This window comes from Tetrao urogallus, assembly GCF_951394365.1.
Source record: "Tetrao urogallus genome assembly, chromosome: 8".
Taxonomy (NCBI): Eukaryota; Metazoa; Chordata; class Aves; order Galliformes; family Phasianidae; genus Tetrao; species Tetrao urogallus.
The window spans coordinates 22,113,379-22,126,437 of record NC_136821.1 but is presented as its reverse complement, the minus strand read 5'-3'; the positions used below and the strand labels follow the sequence as shown (position 1 = coordinate 22,126,437).

At 34.9% G+C, this 13,059-nt stretch overlaps 1 protein-coding gene across 1 annotated transcript in view; it reads left to right on the top strand.

The window, feature by feature from the left end:
- Positions 1-2,047: 2,047 nt before the first annotated feature.
- Positions 2,048-13,059, top strand: part of CCDC141 (coiled-coil domain containing 141) — a gene marked incomplete at both ends in the record, with an annotated part of 53,471 nt that continues 42,459 nt past the window's right edge. Inside the window, 5 exon segments of the mRNA XM_079538877.1 lie at positions 2,048-2,149; positions 3,700-3,822; positions 9,827-10,018; positions 11,689-11,797; positions 12,021-12,274. Of these exon segments, the coding sequence (XP_079395003.1) occupies positions 2,048-2,149; positions 3,700-3,822; positions 9,827-10,018; positions 11,689-11,797; positions 12,021-12,274 (780 nt within the window).

The following is a 13,059-nucleotide window of genomic DNA, read 5'->3' as shown; positions in this document are numbered from 1 at the left end:
TTATTAGATATTTTGAATCATTTGTCTCTGTTGCCAAATTTGATTATGATCTGCTTCTTGAGAGATATTTATCTGTGACTTCCAGCTGTCATTACTACAAAATAGGCTTCCTCATTTAACCTGAGTGAAAAAAGACTCTTGACTATTCTGAGACAAGGGAATGGCCCAACTTGTACCACCAAAATACACTGTTCAAGTGTGCTTATCTGAAAATGAAACTTGATGACACACTTCAATGTAATACTGAAATTGGCTTGCAGTTCTTCTTATGAAGCTAATTAGAGGTTAGGATGTTTTTTCCCAATCAATTTTTCCAATATGCATGTGCTAGTTGTTCTTAGTCCTGCACACAGTGTGTAAAACTCAAAGTTTCTGTCTTACGAATTTTTTTTTTTGAGATGTCTGAAATATTTAGGGATTTTTATATAAGGGACCTACCTTCTATTTAGTCCACAATAGAAGTCTCTATTCAGTTTTAGCTGTTAAGACTTCATTTCCAATTTTTGTGTGGCTATCAAATTTTACACATTTTTTTAATGCCACATTTCAAACATGAATACCCGTAAGTTTCATGAGTATCTATATAATGCTTCTTTCAGTGGCGGAGATTCTCTAGCCTCTTAGAGATGTTACAAGTTTTGGGAAACTGAATTTTATTTCTTCCTTTGAAGGCAGATTGCAGGTTCCTAGCTTTGTTCTGACATAAAGATGCGAAAATTGTTCTGATTTGCCAAGCCCATTTAGTTCAGCACAAACCACTGCAACTCAGTTCTGGATACCCTAATCCAAATTCATTGTTTAAAGATAAAGTTCAGATTAAGACAATAATCTTCCATTAATTGGAGGGGGGGAACAATGAACAAGCAAATAAAAACAAAGAGATTTTGATGTATCAGTTCAGATTCCCTGCAATTACCCTATATTTCTTCCAGTTCAAAATACCTTGTAATTTTTTTCCAGACCTTGGTGTGTGTTCTAGCCTGCGATTAGCAAATCTAATTTAGTAAAAAATGTCGGAGTGCCATGCACTGCTAAGCAAATGAAGCAAGCAGGTGCTTAGAAGGGAATTATATATTCTGTATATTGGGTGGACTTGTGTTGCCTCAGTGACCTGCCAACCCAAACACTGATGTTGCTTTCTCAGCTGTTCTGTGGAAGGAAACCTAGCAGCTGCTGTCTTATACTGTAGGCTGCTTGTGGCATGTTCCTTACTTCTGGCATAAGATTTAATATGCTAAACCAACACTATGATTTAAATGTGCTTATTAATTTACCCTCACTAACTAAAAAGCTTAAGTGGAATGCAACCTTTAAAAATTATTTAAGAGGTTTTCCTTACTCTGATTTAGGACAAAAATAAAGGCTGCAGAACCAACATTCAGTTGAAGCAAAGATGAATTACTTTAACCTCAGGAAAAAATAAAGCACTTCTTAGGAATTCACACAGAGCTCTGACTTTCCTTTTTTGTTATGGACACAAAACATTTAAATATTTTGGATTAAAATTCCGCTGTCTGTTTTGGTTCATCATCTGGCTTATGTACACATGTTCATCCTGTTTAAGTGCTCTGGTTCAGTGGAATACCAGCAAACAATTTTAAAAAATTTACTTGTAGGGTGCAAACATTTAGACTGTACAGTTGCATGTTTTGAAACTTCAGAACAGCAGCTTGATCTGTATAGCCTTCGTATTAAAATGGTTTCTAGATGTTTTAATATAAGAAACCTTTTTCCTTTGGTTATCCGGTGTGGGATGATGTTCATGGAAGCAAGCTTTCACACTTCAGATGGTGACAAAAAGAACAGGCAGCTTAATGCTACCAAACTAGGGGTGTGTCAAATTGCTCTCTCAAGAATGATAAACTCAATGGAGCCGTCTATTTTTAACCTCCTGTTCTTTCCTTTTGGCAGAGTAATCAGTGTTAGCTGAGCTCTTTCACTGAATGACTCCAAGCAACCCTGCTTGTTGCTTTCTGAAATGAAGAGCAGACTTTGTACGAGTGTTTCCAAGTCTGCTTTAATGTATGAAGTTCTGCTTTGAAACACCATGTCAAATGAAGCCAGTTTGGAGCAGAAGCTCTCTACAACAACCCTCAGTTCGGTTGCTGTTCAGGCTGGGAACGCCAGTATTGTTATAGCTGTGTTGAAGGTAAGGCAGCAAATGCTGGCACATCTGTTTATAAACTCCCTCCTACTCAGTGGTTGTTGCTTCTATTAAATATTCTGCACTAATGAGTAGTTAGCATATGATGATAAGGCAGGGTAATTTAGTTAATATCTAATGGAGATTCTTCCCTTTGTTTCTGTTCACAGTTTTTGTTTTTTTATTAGAGGCAAAGAATTCCTCTACTTAAAGAGTCGCAGACAATTGCAGAGTGCCATGTAAATGTATTAAAAAGCATGAATGTTACCTTTGGAGGAGACTCAAATGCAAGTAGAATTATTTTTAAGATTGCTTGTTATGTAAGATTATTGCTACCAAGCACACAAATGCAGATTGTGTATGTCTATTTAGGATAATTTTCTTGAAATTAATGCCTAAAACTGATAATGAATGGCTATTTTTGAAAATTGTGAATTCATATTACAGTATTTTCTCTTAGAAGTTCGTGTGTGTGTGTGCGTGTGTACAGCTTTACTTTTGAGCACCTGAAGGCCTGTTCATGAGCTGGAATCTGCACCCACAACTTGCGTAAAACTTGGCACATGAAATAAAGCTGGATGCCTGAGGGATGCCTGGGTACTGCATCCAAGCTGGGATTTTTTGGCAGTTCGATTCTTTGTTGCTCCAGACAGCTTGTTAAGTACCCTGCCCTCAGCCCCTGGAGGTTTTTTGTAATGCAGAATAAAGTGATAATGTGCCAAGGATGTCACAGAGTAAGAGCGATTATTCAGGATGGGATTACTTCAGTTGTGGCGGTGTCCTCTGTTCTTACGCTTCCAAGGAATAGCCATCTGCTGCCACAAGACAGTAGTCTTGCTACAAAGATGCTGAAGTTTGTTGTAAAATGTTCGTTTTTCCCTTCCTGCATGTAGGCTCCTTGTGTCCTAATAGCCCCCACTGACATCACTGCTTTGTTCCTTGTCGCCATCATCGCTAAATTGCATTTCCCTGCAGCTCAGCAGGGAAAGCGTTGTGCTTTGGGATGCTGTCATGCTTCCTTTCTATCTACTTCCTCCAGGACAGCATAAGAGTTGGCTGTTTGGGTTCCTGTTCCAACAGCTATTAATTGCTCCCATAGCTTCTTTGTGCAATCTCTCTATATGCTCAGCATAAATTATGTTAGATCTGTGTGTCAGAAGTAAAACTTGAGATTACAGTTACTGCATCTGCAGAAAAATATTTGTTCCTCCTTCCTCCATGAATTTCCTTAACTATTTATGCAGTCTTCAGCTGAAATGGGAGATGAGTTGGATAACCCTTTTTGGTTCATTGTGATAGTCTTAATTTTTGTAGGCAAAACCAAAGTCCCAGCAGAGTGGGTGAGTCTAGAGCATTTTGGTACCTGCTTCAAATTAAGTCAGGTTTGTATTCTAACCTCTGTGTCTTCATTCTACGCTGAATATATGACTATGGGTTGCTGTTATCCTATGACCACAGAAAGTATGTGTGAACTGAGAGTCTATGTAAGTAAAGAAAAAGAAAGAAAGTTTTTTTTTTTTTTTTTTCTGAAGCCTGTAATGGTTTACTTATTGCAGTGTGGAAAATGGGTGAAACTTCAGCTGGCTGAATCAACACCAAATTTATTAGAAATTGGCAGCAATCAAGATGAAGCAAAAAAACTGCTACAAGATCATGAACTCCTCCTCACTAAACTTAAGGTAAGATCTGATAAAGCAACACAGAATTCTATGAAGTCATTATAGGTGTGTGGGTCTGCTGTTGTGATGTTTCTTAGTTAACTCCATACAGAAAACATAGCTTTGTGTTTGTCAGTGTAACAGATCAAATTTAAGCCTATACACTGAAAAAATATGCTTAGTGACAACTGATTTTGTGAAAACTGCAACAAAGATATGGTATTTTCCACTTCATTGTCAAGTGAAAAATTCCTGCAGTCTTCAATAACTGCTGAATGCAATGAACTATCCCACTTTTTATTTATTCTCCAATGGTATGAAAAATTTGATTAGAATATAACAACTGTAAACACAACCAAGCATTTTGGAAGTGTGAACAAGAAATTTGAGGTATGTTTACATTGAATATTAATTGAAGTAAGCTGTAGTAAAAATGAAACTGTAGCATTGGCTGTTACTTGTCTTGAAATAAGATTTTAGCTGATGAACAAGTTAAAGTCAAATTATAGCACTTCAGAGAGCAGAATTTGAACATAATAACATATTTACATGCATAAGTTTAATACTGTATGTAGAGAATATAATCTAATATAGTACATATTATGAAATTTGTATAACATGGAGAAAAACAGTTCCACGGAAGAAAATACAGGAAAAAAAAAAATTGCCACTAGATAACACAGAGGGTGATTCCACTGTATTTACTTGTGCAAATGCCCGATCTTTATTGCCATCTAACACTGGTGTGCTTGGAACCAGGTACTGTACTTGCATTTGGAGTTAATTATTAACAGTCTAAAAAGGATAAAGATGAAGCTAAACTCTTGTGCTCCAGTCCAACTACACCTCCTGCAGTTCTGTGGAGCAAGTAAGAAATATCTTATTAGAGCAGCTTACTTCTGAAAATGAAAGTATTCATCATAGAATCATAGAATGGCCTGGGTTGAAAAGGACCACCATGATCACCTAGTTTCAACCCCCCTGCTATGTGCAGGGTCACCAACCACCAGACCAGGCTGCCCAGAGTCGCATCCAGTCTGGCCTTGAATGCCTCCAGGTATGGGGCATCCACAACCTTCTTGGGCAACCTGTTCCAGTGTGTCACCATCCTCTGTGTGGAAAAACTTCCTCCTAAAATTCCAAGTAGTAAACGTCTTGTATCTAATGTTACCTTAATGATGATTGTTTCTATGATTAATTCTTGATGAGTAGGAAAAGCTGCCTCATTGCTTATCATCTGCCTGTAACGTTTCAAAATATTAGGAATTTATAATGTAGCAAGGGGAAAAAAAATTTCTACTGTACTTCATTAGAAGGAAGAGAGGATGTAATATTTACAAATTGATTTTTTTTTTTTTTGGACTGCATATAGTTCACCAGAAAAAACAATAATTAAGAAGCGATTGTATTGGATCTTCAAGGCATAATTGCAACTGTTGTGGAATTTTTCAGTCACCAGAACAAAGTAAAACACTGTCACGGCTCTGAATATTTGGTGGTGTTGTTTGTTTGTCTGGTGTGGTATTTTTTTTTTTTAATTTCCCTTCCATTGTAGTATTAAAAAAAAAAAAAAAAAAAAAACAAAAAAAAAAACACAACAACAAAAAAAAAAAACAAAGTAAATGTTTCCTGATAGTCAGATACTGATTCTGGATACCCAGAATTTGCCTTGCTTGCTAGGTCAATCTGATTTAAAACTGAGTTTATGCACAGGACAGGGAAAAACTCATGGACTAGCAATGATTTGTAAGTAAAACCAGTTCTATTTAATCAGAGATCTGTGATTAATACAAAACAATTTTTGAGTCAGTTCTCAAGTACTTATGGACATAGAGAAGATAATTTCTGGGATATTGAACCTTGCTGTCAAGTAAAAATATATTGTCTTTATTCCATGTTATATAGGAAGATCATCCTGGTTGTGATATTTTATTTTTCAACTTAATTAGTCTCATTTCACTATATGTTTCATAATTCACAAATAAGTTACGAATTATTTTTCAGCTTTGTAAGTTGAAGTTCTGCAGATGTAAGGAAGGACGAAATTTGGCACAGTGACCTGTAATCAGTTCATAGTACTTCTGGTGCTAAAGGAAAAGGAATGTAATCCAACTCACAGTTCCAGAGATCTCTTATTGATTCAGCAGTGTTAGCGTGTGTCTAACAAGAAAAAAAAACACCCCAAATACCCACATAAACAAAAATAGAAACAGAAAACTACTGGTGAATAAATAGTTTGACGCACAGGTTTACAGGTGGTACTATAAAGTATATTCAGAGCAGACCTGATGAATTACTAAGTTTTAAAATATTTATTTTCTGCTTTTGATGATTGGAATGATTGTGATTAAAAAATGATACTTGTATTTTACTAGGACTTAAGGGGGGAAGAAAACATATCCAAAATTTTCTTTGGTAGGAAATACTGTTTTACTCTCTACTGCTTTCAAGTTCCTTTTAATTTGGGAACAGGGAACTCAAATTGAAAAGCAGAATAAAACTTTTTGAAAAGTCCTCATTTCAAATGTTTATGGGTTGAGAGAGATTTCACTTATATGTGCGGTTTTGATTTCTTTTGTAGTGGAAATTATTGTTTCTTTTTGTCAAATTGATATGCACAACTGGTAGAGCCCAGGAGTTTAACTTATTTAGCAACAGTGATTTAAGCAGCAAAATATTGCTTAGTTGCTTAGTTTTATTCAAGGATATTTGATTGATCAGGAAAGTTTGTATATACTTGACACTTCCTTTAGGTGAACTTGTGGGCTTGTTTTCCTTTGGAGATTAATGTTGTACCTGCTAAAGAGGGATAGGTTCCTCTATAACTATTAATTCATTTCACAAGTATAGATGCTGCTGTCACTGATGCATTTGTTGTGAAATGAAATAAGATGTCACTTTTGTGCAAGGTTAAGAATAAACGTAAATGTTCTCAGGTTTGGAATAGGAGCCCTTTCTCTTTGCAACTTGACCCTTCAGTATTGTCAGTCTCCATAATTCTGTAGTTTCCAGCAGAATCTCTATCTGGAAGTCAGATGCAGTCTCCAAATACTAGTGCTTTCCGGGCCATTAAGAAGTATGTGTGCATACTTTGCTATGTTTTTGGTTATGATGATAAAATCCTCACTAAGGTAAACAGCAGCATTCTTGCTTTGTCTCCAGAGTTCTGTTTTTTATCATGGAATTTTCTGTGGAAGGAGCCCTCCAAAGCAGAAATAAATCCAAGCTTCATCTTAAAACAAAAATTGTTATTAATTTGGCTCATTTACCTGAGGAGTCCTGCTAATTAATTTGTTTACTTCAATTTATAGAACATAAATTCCCAAACAATCATTCATACGCTAATATCCGTGGGAAAAAATTCAGAAAAATTATGTTTTTCAATGAGCAAGGATATAAAGGGTATGGGGGTTTAGTTCTTTTTTAATGTAATTATTTGAGATCTTTCAGTTAGAGTAAAAATAGACTCATTATGGTTATCTTCAATAAATTTGTTATGGAATAAATTATTCGTTAAAGTAATCTGCAGTATTTACATACAATTATTAATCTGCAAGGCTATGTAATTAGCTGCAAAGTTCAATTGTTTTTTATCATATGACAGGTGTTATTTTGCAAGTGGTTAAAAAAAAAAAAAAAAAAAAAAAACAGGGTGGAGAAGTTAGGATTCAATAAACACTTTTTCTGTTCTTTTTTCAATCTTAGATTTTTGAGATGCAAACCAGTAAGGAAGTTTAGGAATAATGAGATCAGTGCTACCTACCAAATTCTGACTGTATCTTTGTTTTTATTTCACTAATCTTCTACCATGATGTTTCTTTTGTTCTACAGCAAATGCTTGTTTAGCAAAGGGGAGAGGACAGAAATAGGACAGGGATTTAAAAATCTGTTTATATGCTCAGTTATTTTCTTTGCCCTATTGCCCTCTTTGACCTTTAAGCATCCCTAAGTCTGTCATTTTTCTTTTTCATCAGTATCCTGGGAAACAAACCAAACTTACTTTAAATCTATGGGCAAGATTAATGCAACATAGTATGTAGTACTTAACACTTAAGCTTTGTCTTATTCTTCAGGTTGAACAAAGAGCAAAGGCTCCAATTCTGAGATTTTGTATGTATTTAATGCAATCCAGCATTATTTGGGCAGCCCAATTTTATAGCTTTGACAGCACAATAGTAATTGCTAAACAATGATGCAAACCAATGAAGGGGAAAGCAATGAAGACTTCACAGAATTGGCCTGAAGACTGCAGTGAAAGATTATTTTTCATTTAAAATCTTATGAGCTTAGTTCCTTAACTGACCAATATCGTTGCTTTGATACTGGTTTTTATATTTTATTTAATGATACAACCACAAAGTCTGTCATTTAAAAATTGCAGTGAGTCAGAGCTGTTGTTTGTTATTTCTAATATAATCGTTTCTATGAGTGGGGGAAAAAAAACTTTAGTTTACATCATCAGGTATTTTTTTTCTCTTGAGTTAAAGGTAACTGCAGTACTTTGGAGTAGACTTGGAAGGCCAACTGCTTTTCCTGGTCTGACACTTTGGTGTAATGGAAATTTAAAGCAGATGCTATCAATAGTTACATTAGCATGGCAGCATCCATCATTTCAAAAATATATGAATTGGATTTCCATTAAAATATAATAGAGGTAGCATTCAGAGGATTTGATCTTTTATAGTATAAGGTAATCAGGGCAGAGATTCAACAGAACAAAAAGATCTACGTTCATTGGAGTAGAAAGCATTAAATCCCATTTCTGGTATGCTGAAAATGAAATGTGTGTGTTTTGGTTTTTTTTGTTTTTTTGCTTTTTTTTTTTTTTTTAAGAACACTGGATTTTGATTGGGTTTATCACCAACAATAAGCGTACATTCATGCTGCTGCAAATAATGGCTTTTCCATATAATTCAGATTGAGATGGCTTTGTTTTATGCCTCTTTTGCCATTTATTTTTGCCTGATATGTTTCATATATCAGGCTTCAGTAAGGCCAAGAAAAATCCCACTTTTTTCCTCAGTTAGCTGTGTGTAAAGATAATTTGAAGTAATTTCATTTAATTTCTATCAGTGAAGAAATAAAAATCCATTAGTTTATTATTACTATACTAACAGTACTGCTTTTTGAGGGAACTGAGGAGTCTCTTCAAGCTAAGAATTTGAACTGCCAGAAGAATTTCAAGCTTTCCAGTTTCTTAATCTGTAATAGCCTTTGTCATGAGAGTGATTTATCATGGGTTTGAACTTGTCTAATGTAGATTTATTTCTTCATTACATATTTATCTGATAACATCTGTAAGAACAGCAGATATACTTTATATTTGTGTCTATGATGAAGATCTGAGGCAGGAGGGAAAGAAAGAGCATGTAACAACATCATCAATTTTACTGACATTGAAGATTTTAATGTAAGCTGAAACTGGCCTAGCAGTTATCTTTGTCATGATGGCATTATTAAAGGGAATGAAACAAAAGAATTATTGTCTTGACAATAGAATATTTACTATTTGGTGTCCAGCTTTGGCAGTGCAGCAAGCTCTACTTGAGACATTGCCTGTAAATTGTTTCTTTTGGAAAATACATCAGTGTGTTTAAACTACACTCTTTCTGGATAATATTAAAATAATCAGAGACTGAAAAACTTCTAAAGCTTTGAACTTTTTTGTTTTTCCCTATGATGTCAAAAGAATACGATGGCATATGAAAGATCATCCAAATCTGCATTTCTTCTGCCTTCAGGAAGATCTATGTTCAAACAGATGTAAAAGACATTGAATCTAAATTTTCAGAGATAGAATGGTAACCTTAACACTTCCTTTTACATGAAATTTCCTAAAACTGTTGTCTCTGAAATGCAGGAGAAATTCAGAAACTGGTAGTGAAGCTGCAGTCACAAGGAGCTAGAAATAAAGCACGCAAGTAAGAGACTTGTGGATAATTTCAGATCCATTGAAAAGGTATCCTGATATCAGCTCAATGTTTTGGGTTCATTTTATGGGTTTCTTATTTTTTTTTCATCTCAGGCTTTGGAAGATCAGGTGTGGAACCTGCTGCATGAAGCAGACAAGGCTGCTGAGGAGAATAAGGAGAAGAGTCAGGTGTATGATGCCATGGCAGAGACGCTTGGGGATGCATGGGATGCCCTTGTAATTATGTTAAAGAAGAGACAAGCTCTTCTGGAACTTACTACAATGTTCTTTGAAAATGCTCTGGAGGTTTGTATTTAAATCAAATGATCTTAATTGGAATCCTCCCATGTATTATAATGATCTCTTTTCGCTGTATTTCTACTCTGTTATACTTGATATAGATGGTTATTGCATTCCTAGAAATTGAACTGCTTAAGAAAACTATATTATCTTGATCCATCTTTCTTTTTTTTCCTGCTTAGATTAGGATGAAATGGAACAAAAGTATGTAGGCTTTAAGAGTAATCATAATCATGATGTCTCCAAATTTGTACTTGATAGAAAAAAGACAGTGGAAAACATAACTGGACAAAAACCTAAAACATGTAATTCAGTAGCTGTGTTCCAGTGTTTCTTTCATTCATTATGTTTCAAATTATTCCAAATTAAAAGAGCTAAATTCTCAGATGTTTGTTAATGTTTAGTAATGATTAGACACTGAAGGTTTTATACTGTAACATGCATACAGTTACTGTAATTATGCTTGCAAATGAAACATCAGTGTAACCTTGCAGACCTTTACTCAAGACTTATCTGTCCATCTATCTATGTGGAGTCAGATTTCAAAACGTTTTCCCCCATTTTTTTTTGTGGCTTTTATCCTAACTCATCTATATACAAGGAGCTAAAGCAGAGTTACTGTGTTGCTCCCTGCCTCCAGTTATCTCCACATTTCTGAAACTTAAATAGTTTAATAAATCCTTCTGATAGTTTTTAACTACGGCTAAAGGCCATGTATTAAATTAAAGAAGCAAATATTCTATTTCTGTCTGTCCTAAGAACTCCAAGGGAAAATCTGTAAGAATCAACAATTGGCTTACTAATTGTTGTGTCCTGGCTATATGTAATTATACAAAGAAATAGCTGGTAGCATATGTAGCTCTGTAAAATTCTGTATCAGCAGAGATCAACTTGGTGCGTGCACACTAAATCCTTGAGGGGATGATTGAATTGTCCCTGCAACAGCCTTATATCACTAAAGGAAAATACAGCAGCTGGAGCATAGTATGGATCATACCCATTATATTTAGATCAAAGGAAGAAATGTAATATTGATTTAAATATGAATTGCTCAAATTTCTTATGGGGAGGTTTTTCTTTAAATGACAACCTGTGATAATGGAAATCTTTGTTTACACTGTGATGGAACACGAACATTATCTCAAGGGTACTCTTTAATGAAAAATAAGAAGTAAAATCCCAAATGCTGATGCCAGATGGATTTCTTTTATAGCATACAGATCAAGAGAGGAAAATCTGGAAAATTAAAAGAGGTAGGGAAAGCAGAGGGCTTATTTTTAATTTTCCTTAATTTCATTGTGGGTTTGAACATCTTTTATTACACTGAAATACAAATATGAACTCTGGTTTCTTCACTGTTGAAAAGGAGCAGTACAATTGATAAGGATTGTCTGAGATTGCAGAATAGGTGTCTAGACTCTGAGGTACTCATACAAAGTGACAGACTGTAGTTTCAGAGTGGATGATGAATTTTGGGTCCTCTCAATCAGTGAGAACTCCAATAGAAAGGGCACTGAGAATCTGTAGCTATCAGTCAGTAATAATGCACTTTTCCCGAGAACTTGCAATGAATTTGCCTATAATAGAGATTAAATTCTTGGGAAAAGGATTATGATCTAGATCTATGAAAGACAATTTTACTGTACTTCCTGCCACACTTTGTTTTTCTAATGCAGTTTGCTGTTAAAATTGACCAAGTTGAAGATTTTGTGAAAAATGCTCAAGAATTTGACGACATTGACAATTTAAGAGAACTCCTTCTGCAACAGGAGCATCATACAAAAGGTACAGTGTTTTCCTGACAGAGAGTGGTTGTGCTGATTCTTTCAAGCATAATTTTGCTTCCTTCATGTATTTTTTATCCCTTAGTGTATTTTTTATCTTGGGCAAAATATTTTTAAATAATGAGATTCAATAATATTGAATTGTAATAACAGTACTAAATTTACAAATTATATGGTGTTTTTGAGTTGTTTTTTCTTCAACTTATCAATTTCTATTCCTACAGAGCTCTTGGAAAAATCACTTGCTCTTTTGAACAAAAGCCATGAGCTAACTGAATTCATCGAAGAATTCAAACGTGAGGGACCAAATGCAAATCCTGAGCTGATTCAGGGAGCCCAGAGCAGCTGCTTGAAAATTGACAACCTCCTTGAACTGCTACAAGACAGACGAAGGCAACTGGATAGATCTCTTAAACACCAGCGTCGAGGTCTGGAGCAGGTTCTGCAGATTTGTCTATGGCATCAACAAGAGAACCAGGTAAGGTGCATCAAAGTAGGGCAAATCACAATAACAATAAAACAACAATTCCATGCATTTGTTTTACAATAGACTATTACAGAAAGGGGACTTTATTTATTTTTATTTTATTTCTTTTATTTAATTATATATTTTATTTATAACTTTATAGGTATAGAAACTTATCTGCTGGCAAGCTTTTTCTGATCAAAAGAGAAGGACCTGACAGTTAACCACCTGTTAGATCCTGCGTGCATCCAGGCTGAGGATAATATTCACTAGAAGGGACAAATTCAAATGGGTTTAATAGACTTACTGAAATATAATGTTTAGCCTTTGCATGGAGTCAAGCCTGGTGTAATGTCTGCATTGTGGGCAAATAATATATTCATTTTTAAATACAAACTCTGGGAAATTAACTTTTAAAGACTTTATGCAAAATTTATCCTTTTGGTCTTCAAGATGTTTTTTTCAAATCAAGATGTGATTTGAGGGCTGGCAGAAAATCAAAGCCTCTTAGTGGTTTGAAACGTATTTTAGTCTCTCTATTTGAAGAATTGATTTCAAATGATGCTACGTATGTAAAAACAGCATAGTGAATTCACGTTATCATTAATGAGACTTCCCAGGATACAAAGAAAGTAAGAGTACTGGAGATGAGCTTTGCTGTATAGGATATGAGTGGATTTTTGCTCTTTGTACTGCTTCTGTTTTTCAATGCATAATTATCTCTGGATAATGCAGAAGTCTGCATTAAAAAAAAACAAACCACCACCAAGAAAAAATACCCAGACAGATATAAAGAC